The sequence below is a fragment of the Centruroides sculpturatus genome, unplaced genomic scaffold, assembly GCF_000671375.1.
Source record: "Centruroides sculpturatus isolate CEXI.00-Female unplaced genomic scaffold, Cexi_2.0 scaffold392, whole genome shotgun sequence".
Taxonomy (NCBI): domain Eukaryota; kingdom Metazoa; phylum Arthropoda; class Arachnida; order Scorpiones; family Buthidae; genus Centruroides; species Centruroides sculpturatus.
The window spans coordinates 150,312-170,046 of NW_019384894.1; the positions used below are offsets into that span (position 1 = coordinate 150,312).

A 19,735-nucleotide genomic window follows, 5' to 3' on the forward strand; every position below is an offset into this window, starting at 1 on the left:
ACAAAAATGCAAGTTTTTAATATGTCAAAATAGGAGAAAGCTTAAGTAACAGCACATGTAAATAAACTGTTGAACCTAAAACAAACAGTACATTCTAAATCATTAAAGAAAATAATACAATAATAAACTTACACATTATTAATTATGTGATTAACGTTATACAATCTTATTTATTGCAACAACTTACTGTTATGGCATTTTAAATTGCACAATAGTCCCTTGATTTTACAACTGCATTTATTTGTGGAACACTTCTTTTTGCAATGACAGCGTGTATAGCTTTGCTCTCCACCTTTCGAATTAGCTGCAGCTGCTTCTCTCAGTGATATTTCTCGAGAAGAAATCTCATATATGGAAAGTAACTTTTCTTTATGAATTATGAGCTGATTATGGGTATAAAGCTGCTTGAGGGTACCATTTTTGTTTGCTAATTTATAAAAGTCGGAGTCTTCTTCTATTCCAACAACTGCCAACATATTTCGGGCATCTGTACAGCCACGGTCGACATCAGGGACTTGTATTCGTTTGGTATCATCAATTTGAGCAGAAGGAAATTTTCTTTTTGAGGTTCGTAACATTTTCGTTGCTTGCAGTAGAAGATTCTCTTTCATGGCCGCTCTTTTTATAGAAACTTTGTGTTGTTCAGTCAGGGCTTGATATGAAGACGTAATGGATTACAGCTCCTCTTCAATATTTTCCTTTGGAATATGGTATTCATTATGGCCACTGCTCAAATTTTCTTCAAAAGTATTAACAATTTCTTTGAGCTGTTCTTCGGTTTCAATATTTGCAATTTGTTTGTCAGGCAAAGATGACGATGCTATGCCTCTTTTTGGTTTAATGACAAACATGGCTTCATAAGGACTTTGGCATATTGCTTTGTGATATGTAGTGTTCTTGGTAAATTGTACAAAGGGCAAACCATCTGACCATTTATTTGTGTCGTTATTGTTCATCCATACAGTTAACATATTCTGTATATCCCGATTGGCCCTTTCAACTGAGCCTTGTGTTTCACTATGACGAGGCTTTCCATAAACTATCTTAACATCTTTCCACATAGCACACAGTTCAGATATGACAGAATTCTCTAGCGTTATCTGAATAAAATATAGCTGGGGCACCAAATGTTAAAAATATTTGAAGAAGGTAATATGCTACTTCTTCAGCTGTCTTAGTTTTCAAAGACAAATTTCGTTAAATGATCTTGATATACCATTATGAACTTATATTAACCATCCTTGTGTGACTGCAGGTCTATCAGATCGACTTGACATCTTGAGTTTAACTCTGAACTGACCATTGATTTCACAACAATACCTATTTTAGGTGCACTATGTTTCATTTGACATTATTTACATAAATTTAAATACAATACTACAACTTCATATGTAATATTTTTTAAAATAAACAAACACCTTTCTCTATTCCAGCACAATGTTTAATGCGTTAAAAACGTTTTTGACCGTTTTAAGCGATCTTCTTCAGTTCATATTCGAACCATATAACGAACAAAGTATTCGAAAAAATACAAAAATTCAAAGCGCTTATTCACAACTTAACTCTAAAGTGCATGCCTGTACTCATAAAATGTATAGATTAAACCAAAATAATTAAAAATAAACCAAAAAAATTATATATCAAGTAATATAAAAACAATTAATAACGCCGCCTATGTGGTTGCAATAGTTAATCTATGTTATCATAAAAGGACTTCCAGGCTGTTGATAAACCTTCAGCATCCCTGTGATTGATGCACTGCGCGGTCATATGCGCCTTGTGTATCTCAACTTTTTCCAGGTGTTTCACCGCTTGCGTTGATCTTGTAGGTCTAATAATCGCTGCCTGATCCCAGTATACTGCAATTCCTCGCTGCTTCGCAAATGCTGTGAGGACTGTGCTATCAACACTTCTATTCACGAGTATTTGTGCTCATCAATCCTTTTCTTCAGGTTCCGCATTGTTGCTCCTATATATATATTAGGTCAGAGTTAAATCTATGGTCTTTCATAGGTATCGAGTAGACTCCTGTCATGCTATTACGCTCATATCTTCTCTTATCGTTTCTTAGAAGCTTATACACTGTAGGATTACGCCTATAAATTATTTTTATATTCCTATTTCTGGCAACTTTCTTAATAATTTTATTTAGAGATGGATGGTAATTAACTACAGTTCTTTCCCTTTGTTCAGTTGTTCTTTGTTGCCGGTTCTGTTTCTGCATCTTTGTTATAAGTGCATCGATTGTCTTTCTTCCGTATCCTCGTTGCTCAGCTTTGCTCCGTATATATTCCAATTCTTCATAAGTATCATATATGCTGGTACAATGTGTGTAAGACCTTATAATCCATGATCGAAATGCTGCCAATTTGATGTGTTCAGAATCTGAGGAATTCTTAGGTATGATAATTGGTTGATAAACTGGCTTACGGTATATATTCGTTCTGATCTCACCCTCTTTGTATGTTATTGTTAAATCTAAGAAATTAATACTATTCTTACTCTCCTGGTCTAGTTCTAATGTTAGCCCATAAGAGTTACTGTTGATTAAGCTTATAAAACGGTGTACATTACGATTGTTTTTCTGTGTAATAACCGTCAATGGTTATGTAGTTAGCTTACATACGCTGGAAGAGGAGATTGGACTGGAGGTCTGGATAGCGTAACTGGCAACGCATCTGCACGGTAAGCACGAGTTGTGGGTTTGAGTCCCGCTCCGGGCCGATTTTTTCTCCCAGCGGTTCTAAATTATTTAAATTTAATTAATTTATTTATAATTATTAATATTAATAAGAGATGGTGCATAACGCCTACCTCTAGAGCCAAATTGGTTACGTAATTCATTTAGTAATTAGCCTAAAACTAGCCCGATAGATTTTCGGCATACGGTTGGTGTTTAGTTATGTTATATATCGGGTTTAGAATGTTTGATTGTTTTTCCACAAAACGAAGATATCATCCACATACCTCACATATATTATTATATCTTTCTGGTAAGTGGGTAAGATATTACTTTCTAGCTTTCTTAGTACTAATTCACAAAGTACTGCTGACATTGGGCTACCGATTGGTACCCCCGTCCTTGCAGGTATGTTTTTCGTTCAAATTTGAAGAACGATGTATGGCAAATCAAATCAGTTAACTCCAAAATGTGCTTATGGTATTTCATAGCATCTTTGATGTTAGCAAATAAAAAATCTCTCAAGGCACAAAAGCAAGGTGGTAATTTAATCGATGGGTATAAGGCCTTGTAATCTAAGACATAAGGTATAAGGCCTTGTAAACTCCTCATCTTTAAGTGTAATGTTTTCTAGTTTCTGCACCAATTGTACTGTTTTTTTTATTGAATAGGGTGACTCCTTGATTTTTTCCCGTATAAATTTTACTAGTTGTTTTTCTATACCAAAAGTAGGTGCACTTTTCTACTACTGGGTGTAACTGCAATCCTGGTTTGTGTTTTCCCAAACGCAAAGATTCTCGGTGCCCTTGGTGCTCGAATGACCCCTCTCTCCATATTTAAGTGATTCGCTATATACTGTAAGCCAGTTTATCAACCAATTATCATACCTAAGAATTCCTCAGATTCTGAACACATCAAATTGGCAGCATTTCAATCATGGATTGTAAGGTCTTACACACATTGTACCAGCATATATGATACTTATGAAGAATTGGAATATATACGGAGCATAGCTGAGCAACAAGGATACGGAAGAAAGACAATCAATGCACTTATAACAAAGATGCAGAAACAGAACCGGCAACAAAGAACAACTGAACAAAGGGAAAGAATTGTAGTTAATTACCATCCATCTCTAAATAAAATTATTAAGAAAGTTGCCAGAAATAGGAATATAAAAATAATTTATAGGCGTAATCCTACAGTGTATAAGCTTCTAAGAAACGATAAGAGAAGATATGAGCGTAATAGCATGACAGGAGTCTACTCGATACCTATGAAAGACCATAGATTTAACTCTGACCTAATATATATATAGGAGCAACAATGCGGAACCTGAAGAAAAGGATTGATGAGCACAAATACTCGTGAATAGAAGTGTTGATAGCACAGTCCTCACAGCATTTGCGAAGCAGCGAGGAATTGCAGTATACTGGGATCAGGCAGCGATTATTAGACCTACAAGATCAACGCAAGCGGTGAAACACCTGGAAAAAGTTGAGATACACAAGGCGCATATGACCGCGCAGTGCATCAATCACAGGGATGCTGAAGGTTTATCAACAGCCTGGAAGTCCTTTTATGATAACATAGATTAACTATTGCAACCACATAGGCGGCGTTATTAATTGTTTTTATATTACTTGATATATAATTTTTTTGGTTTATTTTTAATTATTTTGGTTTAATCTATACATTTTATGAGTACAGGCATGCACTTTAGAGTTAAGTTGTGAATAAGCGCTTTGAATTTTTGTATTTTTTCGAATACTTTGTTCGTTATATGGTTCGAATTTGAACTGAAGAAGATCGCTTAAAACGGTCAAAAATGTTTTTAACGCATTAAACATTGTGCTGGAATAGAGAAAGGTGTTTGTTTATTTTATTTAATTAATTCCAGTAAGCATTTATTTATTGTAATATTTTTGTATTTAAGTTGCAATTCTTTAAGCATATGTGTTCTTCCTTCATGGCCTGTTCTGTCTATCTGAAACTCACAGCAGAACATGCTGTGAGTTTCAGATAGTATACTGAACAATTCATCATTGGTAACATAATACTGTATATTCATTTCTCCTGGTTTTAATGGTACAATTAATATTTCTCATCATTAATTTTTAAAATGTCAAAACGTTTTAATCATCTGTAATCCAAAGGTGTGCTGCACTTAGTTTTAGCAGAAATCACTTCAGAAAGTATTTTAGAGTACTTTTCTTGAGAAAAATAAAAACAATTGTCTTCTGTTAATTAATGCATGTAACTTTTCAAAAAAGTTCTTGGTTCACTGCAGTATCCATTTGTGAACCACTGGGGTGGTCGGAAACCATTGAATGTACGGATAACAGGTCGTTAAAACTGCTCACTGTCAGGATAGCTTGTTTTACGATAACGGTCCCTTTGGTTGGGACTCAAATGTCAGGCAAGTGGAGGGAGAGTTTTTTGGGGTCAGTGATAAGGTGAAGGACATGATCAAGTAAAGGAGTCTACCATATTTATAACCAATATAAAATAAGAATTTAATAGAAAATTAAAATGGACAATAGACTATACAAATTGCATTTTTAAACCGCTTAATATCTCGAGAGAGAGAGAGAGTTTCCCGCTTTTCATACCTCTTTATAGAGTTCCTTTGTCGATTAAATCCGTGGAGGCACTTAAATGTTCAAAGAAAGGTGTCTTTTATCCAAAAGAGCACAAATTTAAAAAGTTCGCGACTTTGGCGATGATGTGTTATCGACGATCGTAGATTGGAATTCGGCGGGTTCGGAGAATCGGCGCGATGTTGTTGGTCTGGCGTTCATTAAAAGACTCCCCCCGAGAGGGGGTAAGAACTGTCTTTTATAGCTTTTTGTGGGGAATTTCCACCACGTGATCAGATGTTCATGAGTTAAAGGTTATAGGTGTTCCAGGGACCTAAAACAAGTGATGAAAGTTGGATGTTAACTATAAACTTTTCTGCAAGATGAGCTGCAAGTTTTGCAGAGAACAATAGATGTTGATAGTTATGACAGGAAGGTTTACACATTCCCAGCTAAGATCGTTTTTTTCTAATTCGTTACATAAACGAAAGTAAATTAATTAATTTTTTTGTTATAAAACAGCGGGATTTCGTTACTAAAATTCCGGATCTCACACATTCAATATAAATTAGAGTATTGGATGAAAAAATAAAATTTATGAAAACATTGTATGCATCAGCAAACTTTGCATAAGACTGACAAACAGCAGTGTTCAAGAGTATAACAAATAGTGGCAATATTTTAATTGTGGCAGAAGTGTGAGATCCAAATCGAGTGTAAAAAAAATTTTTCCCTTCCCTCATAAACTTTTCTCTCATAGACATATCTTCATGACTAAATTCATCACCCAACCATTAAAAATAACATTGCCGGAAAGGAAGATCAAATATCTCATCAACAGCTATAGAAATTTATAATATTATACGACATAAGTTTACAATTGCCTCTGATTTCTTCACTTTATTATGGTCTGGGGAACACCTTTTAACCCTACACCTGCTAAAATAACCTTTACTTCTGACAACAGTCCATCATCTGACTAACTTTCCCAGTCCAAACCTATATAAGACCAATTCCTCCCCCCCGGGAAGTCTCTCACCAACCTGCTGACTAGAGAGAAGCCAGACTTTACTAAGGATCCGTAACATTGAACTTTGCTTTGTTAAATGCAATTCGGACATTTCAATCATGAACTTATAAATTTGTGCCTCGATAAAAAGGAAAAGACATTTGATCCTCCATGGGAATAATCAAGAGGTATGATATCAAGCGTGTAAACTCTCTCTCAGCCCCTTTACTTTGTAATCAAGAGGTAGTTAAATCTCGAACGATATTCAATTGTCATCATTGTAAACGTTTTTTTGTTGTTTTCGTTATCCAATAAATTTTTGCCTTTTTATCTGTTAATGGTGTCTTTTATTCGGATATTTTATGATAATATAATACACTAGCTGCAAGTACCCGCTTCGCTGGGTTTTTATTTGTTTGTACATTTATATGTAATATAGTTTTTTTTTATATAAAAGACTGTTTCTCTACATAATCTTTCTCTGATTCGATGTGTTTCCCTATAATTTTCAAGTTGCTCTTCTGTCTGATTATTTCTGTTTCATTGATAAATTTCTCATAGCAATGTTAGATGTACTTCTCTTTCGTGAAATTGTCTGATTAAGTGGCACATGACATTCGATGTTCATGTTTTAGAGATGAAAACTTCAGCCACAATCTCGCTAATATCTTTTATTAATGTATATGGAGAAAATATATAACTTGGCATTGAATGGGTCATGTGTTCACATTTTATCAACAGTCTGGCCACATGGAATTTTCTGGGTTTTCTTCACATGTAAACACCAATGTAGGGGTCAGCATCCCATGGAAAGTTTTCCTGGGTGGAAAGGACATTTGATCCTCCATGGGAATAATCAAGAGGTATGATATCAAGCATGTAAACTCTCTCTCAGCCCCTTTACTTTGTAATCAAGAGGTAGTTAAATCTCAAACGATATTTAATTGTCGTCATTGTAAAAGTTTTTTTGTTGTTTTGTTATATATATAAAACTATATATTATATATAATATTATATATATATATATATTATTCAAATAAAGTAACAAACATAAGAAAAAGTTATCAAGTAGTCAATAAATGTTCAAATTGAGCACCACATCTCTGTCGATTCATTTCTTACTGGACGTTCATGTCCGGGGTTACGTCTTTTGTTAGCCACAGAACCCATTAACTGAAACTTTTGAACCAACTCCAAAATGTATTCTGCATTACAATATTTGTTTGGAGAGTGTTGATTAAATAAATTTGGAGTAAGATAAGCATTCTTGCGATTTCTGAAATGAAGAGTTACTATTTCTACCCTTTCAACAATCGTGTAAACCATAATGATTATGTTGTACAAAATTCATAATAAACAAATAATAATCTTAAATTCTGATTGAATCATTAAGTGGTCAAGCTTAATGTGAACACTACAAAAAAGAACATCTGGAAACAGATAACACATTATCAGCCTTAATTTTATGATCTATTTTTTCCTTGCATATGCGATCCAGCTTAAAAGGTTTTTTTTATGTTTGTTAATAGTTTGTGTTACTTTTTTCCAAAATAAATGCTTGTTTAGTTAATAAAAAAATGAATGAGTTTTTAAAATTTTTTGTTGTCTGTAGTATTCAGAATCGCAAAATCTTTATTGCAGAAGAATGAGAATAAAATCGACCTGTCCAAGCAATTTGCTTGGATGAACACGATAACTCTGCTGTTTTGTTTTTGTTGGCCCACCCTGTATATTGATTATTATTTAATTAATTTAAGTAAGCATTGCATAATAATTAATGAAGGTGCCACACACAACTCATTAATCATGTTCTTAATGACAATTTCAAGTAAAGAGAAGTGGTTAAGTAACACTTCAATTGTTACTTAACCACTTCCATTGTTAACACTTTCATTGTTAACACTTCCATTGTTAACACTATTGTGCTAAGCATCAGGATTAGCATCCTCTTCCCATGGGGGGAATATTGAAAAATTCCCTCTTAGTGTATATTCTCGTAACATACCCTATTAAAATGTAATCAAAAATGCAAAAAACCGCATCTAAAATAGTGTGAGGTTAGCCGATTGGGCTGAGGAGATTTCGACAGCCGAGCAGTCAATACTGTCATGTGGGCGCAGAATGACTCACCAAGACAGGTTTACCATATAAAACCGTTTAATAACATTAAAATTTCTTACAATATTTTCTTAATTGACAGATTATCACACCATGAAGCTTGAGGATAAAGTTCAAGTAGAGTTCAAAAAGTTTGTGTTCGTGTTTCTGTTTCCTACAGTTTGGCGAAGACGGTGAAATAATCGTCGGTCCCGGGGAAAATGGCACTGCTTCAGGTGGTTTTTCTCGAACGAACCGATGAGCCTGGAGGTCATCCGATGACACTACAGATGAGGTTGCTCCCACTAGATCTGAAACATTCTTTTCAAGATTCAGCAGGGACACACATGTCCAGGAAGATAAGACTATAAACCAAGAACCAAGAACCTTTGTAACTTGAATTGCACGGTTTTATAGATTTCTTAACTTCAGTCGCCTCTCCATTGGTCTCTCCTTGTCACCTGGTGAACATTCGAAACCTAATGGAGGGCGCGAGAGAGGTCAATGTTGCGAGTGAATATGATTCCTCTCTCTCATCGAGTTTTCCTCAAATTTATCAGTTTCCATTGTTTAAGGAATTTACAAAAAAAAAACAATTGCATTGTTCAATCGAGACACCTTATCCTTTCCATTCGCGTCTGAAAAAAGGACCACTTTAAATTTCCGATCGATACCCTTCATTCAGACCTCTCAGTCGACCCCTGTTCGGGTTCTCACAATAGTATAATAGAAGCCGAGTTCTTCATGGGAAGCCTTAATCCTGTCCCTCTCTCCTGCGGGAGGAATTTCGAAAAATCCCTTCTTAGTGTACGTTCTCATGACACACTCTAACTGTGTACCAAATTTCAAGAAATTTGGTACACAGAGTGTCACACACAACTCATTAATCATGTTCTTAATGACAATTTCAAAGAGAATAGGATATTCGTTTGGATATAGAAACTCTGCCTAAATAATACTATTCAGTTCAGTTGATTAAAATAACCAGATTTTCAATAAGGTTTTAATTTTAATGTTTGACCTTATTACTTTATGTCAAGAATATCTGCTAGTAAGATTTGATTTGACAGGATACAGCAACTTGAAGGCAATCTGTCAACAAGAGATAACACCCAGGAAAACTTTCCATGGGAAACTGGCCCCTACATTGGTGTTTACACGTGAAGAAAACCCAGAAAATTCCATGTAACCAGAATGTTGATAAAATGTGAACACATAACCCATTCAATGTCAAGTTATATATTTTCTCCATATACATTAATAAAAGATATTAGCGAGATTGTGGCTGAAGTTTTCATCTCTAAAACATGAACATTGAATGTCAAGTGCCACTTACAAGATAGCAGTGCTTGACATTTGATTGTTACGTTTGAGAGATGAAAACTTCATCTGCAATCTTGCTATTAAATCGTTAAATCTTTTACTTATTTTAATCATTCATTAAATATTAAAATTCTTTTGATGTAAACAAAATAAAAATTTGAATTTTTAAAACTAAATGTTTAGAAAATAATACAAAGGCTAAAGGTAAAGTCACACTAGATGTTTCCAAGTAAAAAAATGCAGAAAAAGCAAATTGTTTACAGCCAAAAGAGAACCAAAAACAGAGTTCAACAATATCCATCTTCTCTATTTCTGCACATGACACAAGCCAATCAGAGCAATAATTTGTGAATGTTATCAAAATATCACCAGGAACCATTTTATTATTCAAAGAATATGACAGAAAACAGGACACGATCTAACACAACCAAATTAGAAATATTTATAGATGATGTAAGAAAACATCTTGAATTATATGATAAAACTCAACAATTATAAGAATCATTGCTATATCTATGCTATTAGTCACATTTGTTTTATACACTGGCATGTAAAACTTAAGCAACAATGTAATTTTTAAACAGACAGCCATGAAATTGTGGAAAAGGGCTTTTTCTGATCAGTATAATGAACACCCAGTTCAGTAGAAAGGTGATTCATATGCAAATATCAGGAAGAAGACATCACAGGTGACGAGGCACGAAAAACATGTGCAGTCAGTGCACACAGTGCAAGACTACGATAAAAATAAGGACGTGCAATTAAAGACATTTGCTGCAAGTTCAAGTGAGTTTGTACATGCAATATGACTAGAAGAAATCATCTGGATGACTTTACATGTGGTAGAATGACCGGTAATCTTAAGGGGGCATAGTGTGATGTGTGTAGCCCAAGAGTTTGAAATCAACAAAAGTATCATTTCATGAGCTTAGAAAGTCTTCCAAACCATAGGTACAGTACAACTGTAAGAAAGGTTGGTGGTGGTTTTCAAGAAAAACAATGCCAATGGATGACTGATATATCATCCTGCAGGCTAAAAATATAGATATCAATCATCAGGAAACATTGCTCAGCAGCTGCATTCAGCAATGGGACAAAAAGTGTCACTGTTTAATGTGGCCAGGCACCTTCATAAATGTGGCCTATTTGTCTGCCTCCTGAATGTGGCATCCCATTGACAGCTGCCGATCAGCAGCACCTTTAGACTGGTGTAAGGACCGCAAAGACTAGACATCTCATCATTTTTTCATTTTCATAAAGGGGATGAAGACTCGGGACTACTCATTGGTATTGCCCGAGTGTGAAGAAGAGTAGAGGAAAGGTAGTTAAGGGAAGAGGCGAAGGGGAAAGAGTAAAGCGAGATAGGAAAGGGATGAAAAGGGAAAGTTTCATGAATGCCCAGCCTGTTTTATTAAGAATCAAATGAAACATACAGATACGGCTCCTGGCCATCAGATACAGACAATAATTGCAATATTTACAGTATGTACAATTGAAGAGAGTTTGATTACACATAGTTTGAAAACAATTTTAACCAAAAATACAGAAAAACATAAATCAAATCAATATTTTGAACAAATACAGTTCTTGCCTGTCAGAATACAGACGATAAATAAACTTTTAACAAAATATTTTAAGGAAAAATGATTACACATAGAATGATCAAATTTACTAATTGAAAATACAATAGTAATTAGACAACATTAATTAATGTATTAATCAAATATGGCTCCTCGCCATCAAAAAACATAAATTATAAATTGATGAAATCTGAATCTTACAGTTATCACCGAAAGTAAAGTATTACAATAAATTAACTTAAACTACATATCGAAAAGGTTATAACAAATACGGCTTTTCGCCGTCTAGTACAAAATAATTAGAAACAAATGTAGGGGCAACTGAACCATGTAGATCGATATAGGGTGTAGAGACAAGAACACTAATGTGTTCTTTTAAAGTTCGTCTCAAGCGCTTTAGTCTTCTTAATAAAAGTTTGAAGTTCATGAAAGAGTTTTTTTTCAGTTACAAGATGGTGTAGTTCGCATGGCCAATTGCAATATTTGTTGAATTAAAGAGTTTCTTTCTCTGTTATAGTTGCTGCAGTAGAAGATCAAGTGATCAACATCTTGGACCGATGCACCATCACAACTGCATGTTTCTTCGTCGGAAAGACCGAATCGATGAAGGTAGTGCTTCAGATTCCCATGTCCGGTGAATGTCTGTGTCATGATGTAACCAATATTCAAATGTTTCATGGCAAGGCGCTGTTGAATACATGAGAAAAATTTAAAGGTGATTCTTCCTGTATCACCATTTTCCCAATCCACTTGCCACAGCTGAAGGGCAGTTTGTTGAATCAGATCCTTGATGTTTTTCTTGGTAAGAGCAGTATAGATGATCTCACCATTCTCATTAGCATGCTTTTTCGCTAGTCTATCTGCTTCTTCATTTCCCTGCACCCCGCTGTGGCCTTTAACCCAAGCGAAGCTGATTTTATAGTTGTGTATATTCTTCAACTTATTCCGGATGTTATTTATCATATCGCAATCAAAATAGTCACTGTTGATACGACGAAGTGAGGTTTGGCTATCCGTACATATACGTAGATGTCCTTTGTAGTCTTTCAATGTGTAAATGTAAGAGATAGCTTGAAATATAGCGTACAATTCGGCATCAGGAACAGAGCAATAGCTGGCTAGTTTAAAGCCGGCTTCATGTTTGAAGTTTGCATTGCCATGTTTAAAATGAATAAAAGATGCTCCTACATTTCTGTTGTTTTTGGAACCATCCGTAAAGATAAAGTTAGTAGGGTATGGTTCTGCATTAATATCAGTGATGTCAGCCTTGTAGTTATTTGTTGGGTGAACGTATTTAGATTTCTCTTTGATTATTCCATTATTGACAAAGGTCTGTAAAAAATTATAATCCAGATTAGGGAGGCAACCGATATCCGCATACTTCGTAAGATTGTTGAGGCCTTCTTTTGTAATCTGTATATTGTTGAATGTCCATGTCCATGTTAGCATTTTAACCTTCAGGTATAATGGAGTACATCCTGCTAATACTTGTAGACATCTCATCAGTGGAGTCACATCTTCCTTACAGGAGAGAGTCGTTTCAGTATCATAAGTGATTCTCAATGCCAGTAGATATGGAGAGAAGTAGGAACATGGTTTTATCCACTAACATCATGAAAAAAGAGACCATTATGATGGTCCTGATGTGCTCATTTGGAGGGGGATTATGATAAACAGGCAGACTATGCTCCAAATTTTTGACGGAATTACTGTTACCGAAGATCACTATTGTCAACAATCCTTCCCCACATGAATCTGTTCTGAGGTGCCATTGATGCAGACTTCATTTTTATGGATGATAATTCCATGACACATCAAACTCATGCTACTCAGGAGCTTCTAGAAAGTGAATATATCACTAGAATGGATTTACCAGCATATACCCCTGATTTAAACATGTGTGGGATGCTTTGGGGAGTCACCTTTCGGCATGATTATATCTGCTGGAGTACACCCAACAACTGAAACAGATGCTCATTGAGGAATGGGCACTCTTACCTCAACAACTGTTTGATAATCTGATTGTTTGATAAGTGCCAAGCAACCATTGCAGTTAAGGAAAGTCATATCCCTTACTAAGGGACATCTGTTTGTTGTTCTCCCTCTTGGGCTCTTGGGCAGACAATCATTTGTACCAATGCTACTCTTTCAATGAAGCCTGTTTTGTTTGATTCCATACTGTATGCATTCTATTCATTTTTGCACTAGTATATTTTCTTCATCCTTTAAGTACAAAATACTGTCTCTGTATTCTGAATTTCATGTCTCCCAGGCGATTTCTTGTGGAGTATGGCAAAAAAATAATTGTAGCTTAAGTTTTGCACACCAGTGTAAATGTCGCCAGTAGATCAAATTCTGCTGGAGTGTCTGAAGATAGTAAGGTGATACGGACTCAATAATTGACCAACACTACGTGCACGTAACCAAAAACAAAGGATATTTATTCCTTTATCACACCAGGTAGGATTACACTACACATTTGTCACGCAGGCCTCTTGATACAATTGACACAATTCAATTCGCAACACAATTAATTTGCATCTTACAAACTACAAGACTTACAAACCTATACATTAAGTTTATACATACATTCTTTCTTCTCTTCAAAGTTATTCCACATGGTTATTCTCGAGAGACTACAATAACCCATTGTTATCTAACATGACAATGAGCACCAGTAAGAAAACAGAAAAAAAACTCAATGGCTCCAAACTAATTGTCTTGATGAAGACTTTGGTTAAAATCCATTCGTTCGAGGTTTGCTTCTTTCTGATACCTCACTTGCCCAATCCGATCAAAACCGATTGTCTTATTTCGTGAAAATGTTCCCTTTCTCTCCATGGTGTTCACAAACATCATCTTAACTCGTTCCTCACTTGTTCTATTTCTTGCGCTATCCAGAAGGGGAGAAGACCACAAAAAAAGTCCTACTTTTTCCAAAAGTTCCTCCTTTTATAGTTTCTGCTCTCCAGAAACAGGTCACTTGCATGTGACAGTGCACTGGACCAATAAGATGGCTCCAAACATTGCACCCCAGAAAAGGTGAACCAGGATAGAAAAAGGAAGAGATCACACGACACACTGTACAATAATAAAAATGCAATACATAATAACAGAGGAAAAAAAACAAAAGCAAATTATAAAAGAACATATATATATATATATATGTTCTTTTATAGTCACATGCACTACACCAGTGTAGTTTTATGTTTCTAGATAACATTATATATTTTATTTGATAATCTAATATGTTGCTGCTCAGGAAAAGGAAACAGAAAAGTGATACATCAGATGCCTGAAAAAAATATATGCAGCCATCGGGCACAATCCAGAAACACTGTCCCATTTTCCACCACATTGTTTGAATAATGTTCGTAGTAACATTTCAATGATGTTCACGAAGGATCTCTCTGACTGACTTGTGTTGTGTGCAGAAACTGAGAAGTTGAACAGTATTAAACTCTGTTTTTGGTTCTCTTTCAGTTGTAAATAATCTGCTTTTTTGTCATGAAGTGCTTTTTTTCTGTTTGTGTAGTATATTTCTATCTTAACTTGTTGTTTAATATTTTAATCCGAATACTTACAATGTATTGTCGAATACTTACAATGAATTGTTGCAAGACATTCTGTAAAGCTAGAAGGCTCTCTAATTGTTTAGGTCCAAATGTCAAAACAACTGCATCTCCTTGAAGATGTAACAAAAGCTGTGGCAGAGGCGAACAAAGATGCCAAATTTTCCATATTGTTGTTAGCTGGAGTTTTGTTGTAAATGGGCCTATGAGAGGACAGGTATGCCCATTATAAGCAGTTTTTAATAGAAGACTTATAAACTCTATTTTGAAGATCTCTGTCTGTGTTTCTGCAAATGTATTGACAGTTTGATTATGAAATTATTTTATCAAAAATTATATTTAAAAAAAATAAAATCAAATTCACATACTTGGAACTTTATCTAATATTCCATGTATATTTTCAATTGATAATGTGAGCTGAAGATCTTGAGATTTTTGTCCCAAATCAATAACAAAAACAGTTTGTACAGTAGAAATTTCAAAGGATTTAAGGTGACTGATAAATTCTCGAAATTTTTTAATATTTGCCCCTGTATCTGTTTCATCATTATTTTCCGTATTTTCTTCCTTTTCCATTTTAACTTCTAAATTTTGTTTCTTAAAGACGTATTTCTTTATTGAATTAATAAACGAAGAAACTTGATGATATTTTGATGGACTTACATTGCATTTTATGGGTCTTTCAAAACACATATGTATCATAGCTAAATATTTTAAAAAATAAAATAAAATTAAATCAATTAATTTATAATTCTTAAACTTAGCTACAAACTTATCCCTTCTATATTTTATAAACTATAAAATGTAAGCTATTGAAATGTCTCTCTTAAGTTTTAATATAAATCTATTGAATTAACTGATGTTAACTTGCATGAACTGTGCATACTCCATGCCTAAACCATAATTAAATTGTATTGGTTTGATATGTATGCATTATAGTAATTATATTAATTTTATTGCTGTGACAAATACATGATGTCAGAACTACAATGGCTTACTCGAACTATTATTGATACTATGGCCAACCAGAGCCACAAACATATCAAGCAAAAAGCCTACAACTGTTTTGATCATGGGTCAGATAATTCTTTTTCAGAGTCAAGGCTAAAAGCATTTTGTGGTGATGGAAGTCCACCCACCCTTTGTGTGGAGTGGTTGGAAGAGGAAAGTATCCATATTCCACACGATCCACAACAAAATTGTTCTGTGAAACAGCAAAAAATTTACACATCTTTGTAACTATGTGAGCACTCTTCATACATTTAACTTATAAAGTTACAAAATATAAACTTCCTTGCACCCAAACATTCTTGCCATTGATTATGAAAATCATAAACAATCAAGTAAAATTTTAACATAAAAAATACCTGGTTGATGTAAGAAATCTTTACAGGTTAAAGTATACAGCGATGGAGGTATTCCGGTTTTAGCATTTGCTTCTCCTGGTTTCGTTTCTAACCATGGTACAGTGAAAACATCAGGTGTTGGAATTAGACTGTTCTCTGACTCTGCAAACATATTGGGAAAAAAATTTATAACTAATTATTTAAATATTAGTGTATAAAGAGCATTTTAGTATATAATAATTATGTATTAAAAATTATTCTGAAAATTCAATCTTAATCTGAGTATGTCACACATTTGTTTGAAACTATAAAGTCTATTGAAAATTTCTGAAATTTTTAGGTTCATTACGTTGAATGAAAAATTAATTTTTGTCAAGTTTAGGAAGATTAAAACCATGCACAAAATCATATTTCATTATATGAATTTATGAAAATTAAGGTCAGTGGGGTTTTAGGTTATGTGACTCTAGGCAAATAAGTTTGTAGGCTACTTTTAAACTACGTTCAAACTGTCATAAGAGCACCATCAATGAATGAGACAAACATTAAAGTGAAATGTTTGCATTGTACTGTAGCTGTACGCTACATTTTTGTACATATTAATTTAAGTTTAGTTTAGTCTCTTCTTTCTACCCTTTGTCCTATTGTTCTATTTCCTTCTAGAACTTTCTTATCTTAACCCCTGTCCCTTGGGTGGGATGACTAGTTCTGAGAAAGGGAGGAACAAAGAAGTGAGCAGGACCCTGAGGACAAACAAACAAGGGACAAGGCATTCTCTTGCGGAACTGAGAAGTGTACAGATGTGAAGAGAGAATGCTCCGAGTCGCGTTAGCAACGACCGGAGATCTCGGAAGTACGTTAAGAGAAGGGTTCCTGTTTTAAGGGAGAATCAACGAGAGTGAAAAAAAAACTTAAGTATAGAATAAAAAGACGAGTCAAATTTTTGAAGATTATCGTGTGGTATCCCACCCAATAGCACACATAGTGCAAATATGCCAACAAAATCCCAGGTATTTCTGTTTCTATTATATATATTCTTCCTTTGTCCTCTTGTTTCTATCCTTTTCTTCCATTATTGTTAAGTTAGTGTATAAGATTAGTTTTAAGGTCGGGCTTCATATTATCGCGATCGGGATCGGTACCGCACATTTTGATCTAACGAACTATTGTCCTAGTGGTAAATTTGCATACAATTTTAATGTAGCGTGACGTTGGAATTCCCAAATGAAGAATCTGTATATATACGCGAAATTGTTTAATTGTAAAAATATATCATCTATTATTTTTACTGTATCCTGTCTGCCTTTGTGGTAATTTTAATTTTGTGCAAACTTTCACAGTACTACATTACACAAATTGAGTTAGAATGTAATTGGTTGAAAAAGTTTCAAATGCAACTTCAATGCAATTTCAATGAATTTAATTGGTCAAATGAACTGAAAATTTTGGAAAGTTGAAATATTTTCAATTGCTAAAGAACCAGTCAAATGGTCAACAAAAGAGGACAAACTGGCAGTTTGTATCTGTATGCCAATGCATAACTATCTTTAAAATATGTTTACATGATATAAAGACAATATCACATGATACACAATATATAGACTAGGGATGGGCAACCTTTTTCTACATAAAGGCAACACTTAAAACTTTCAAACAGACATGAAAAAAAAACTGTGAGTAAATCACAATTATTTATTCATATATATGTGAAGGTCTGAAACCCTTTTTTTTGTTTTAAAACAGTATAAATCCTGAATTTTCTCTGAAAAGAGAAAAAGGAGAACCTCTGCGGTCAATGACCGAAATGCTCTCCTCAAATAAGAAAAAAAAAGGGGAATGTTAAAATATCAATAAACGAAATCTCCTCCATTTGTTTAAAGGTAATTCTATAGACATTAATATCAACAAGACGGGAATAAGAGATGTTTCTTATCACCTCTTTGGTTGCACGTAACACGTGGTTACGGCAATAAATCGCCTCGTTCGTAGTCAAACGCGACGTTTGATATAAACAATATCTAGATAGTTGACCAGGTTAAAGAAATTATTGTCAGCTGAATGTTAATTTATGGATGAGAGCCGTTAAACCTATAGAAATTTATATTATAAAATCATATCTTCTAGACACCAATAGCAATAAATTAAACAAACTTCTCTGAGTCAGTTGTCTGTACTAGCTAGATCCAAACATCAACACACTAACAGGTGTGCATATAAATCATCAATAATATCATAGTTCTCACACCCCTCAAATTTGGTATAAAGAGGGCTCCCAGCCAGTTATCTGGGTGGCCTCCAAGATAGCAAGAAGCAACGGATTAACTGCCTTCAACGCTGACCGCCGACGACGGACGACAAAGCTAACTTCTACTATCTACTACTTAGTAAATAGAACTCTCTCTCTCTTCTCTCAGGTGGACTAGGACTAATTCTGAAATTAAATAGTAATAAGGATCAGAGAATATCCTCCATCGAAAATACGCAAGTTGTAAGACAGGTAACCGCCTGTTGTAACTTCGGTTAGAAATTAGTATTATTATTAATTATTTGTAACCTTTTTATATAGCATTTGTTAATTAAATATATATATATACATATTAACTTAAACATGTGTGTTTACTCGTACTCTGTCAACACCTTATCGACTTATCCGCGANTAATATGTATCTGCCAAATATCAAGCCAACTATATTTATCTACGTTGGTAATATATTGCTGTTTTTGGTAGTAATGTTATATATACATATTAACTTAAACATGTGTGTTTACTCGTACTCTGTCAACACCTTATCGACTTATCCGCGACCTCCCACTCGATTTTCGCCCTCCTAAATTGCCATCCACTGACCCTGTGAGCGGGGCTCACCTCCCGTTGTTGGAAAACGGTTTAAGCTTAGATGCTTAAACCTCATTCTCACATATGATAATAAATTTACATAGGTAAATTTAATATGAGTTCTAGAACTGATGTAAACATAATATATCCAAACATTTGATTAAATATTAGTCACTGTTAGTTTTGAGATATTTTTGATATGAGCTGATTTCTTGTTTCATTTTTTAGTAAATTCATTGCAGAAGAAATTGTTCACATATGTAAATTGTTGAAAGTAACAATAGAATTTTTGCTGCTTACTTCCTTAAGTTGGGAAATTGATATATTTATTAATATTTTGTGCAACATGGGCCACATAAAATATTAATGCGAGCCACGAGGCTGCAAATTGCCCACCCCTGCTGCAGACAATTTATGATTGCAACTAAAATCGAATTTTGAACATTGGATTAAAATAAAATATCGACAAGCATGTATTTAATGTATCCAAGGTCCTAAGCATACAAAGTTTTAGGCAAAAGCTTAGGCTAACTATCCTTAAAACTGATTTACCACTTATCTAAGAGTTCATACAGTATGTTAAAATTTGGATTTTGTACTGTTATACTTAAAAGGGCAATATTTAAAATATTGTCTTATTATTTTTTTTTTTGTTACATAATACAGGTATAATACAAGATGAAAATAAAGATTGTTTGTTCCTCTGAATAAGT

The 19,735-nt window shown here is 34.2% G+C and overlaps 1 protein-coding gene across 2 annotated transcripts in view; it reads right to left on the minus strand.

Moving 5' to 3' along the window:
- Positions 1-19,735, minus strand: part of LOC111631343 (vacuolar protein sorting-associated protein 13B-like) — a 132,076-nt gene that overhangs the window by 55,734 nt on the left and 56,607 nt on the right. For both annotated transcript variants that reach the window (XM_023375568.1, XM_023375569.1), the window contains exons 21-23: positions 16,208-16,348; positions 15,209-15,544; positions 14,874-15,127 (exon numbers count right to left, since the gene is read on the minus strand). In XM_023375568.1, the coding sequence (XP_023231336.1) occupies positions 14,874-15,127; positions 15,209-15,544; positions 16,208-16,348 (731 nt within the window). The remainder of the gene's footprint in view (positions 1-14,873; positions 15,128-15,208; positions 15,545-16,207; positions 16,349-19,735) is intronic.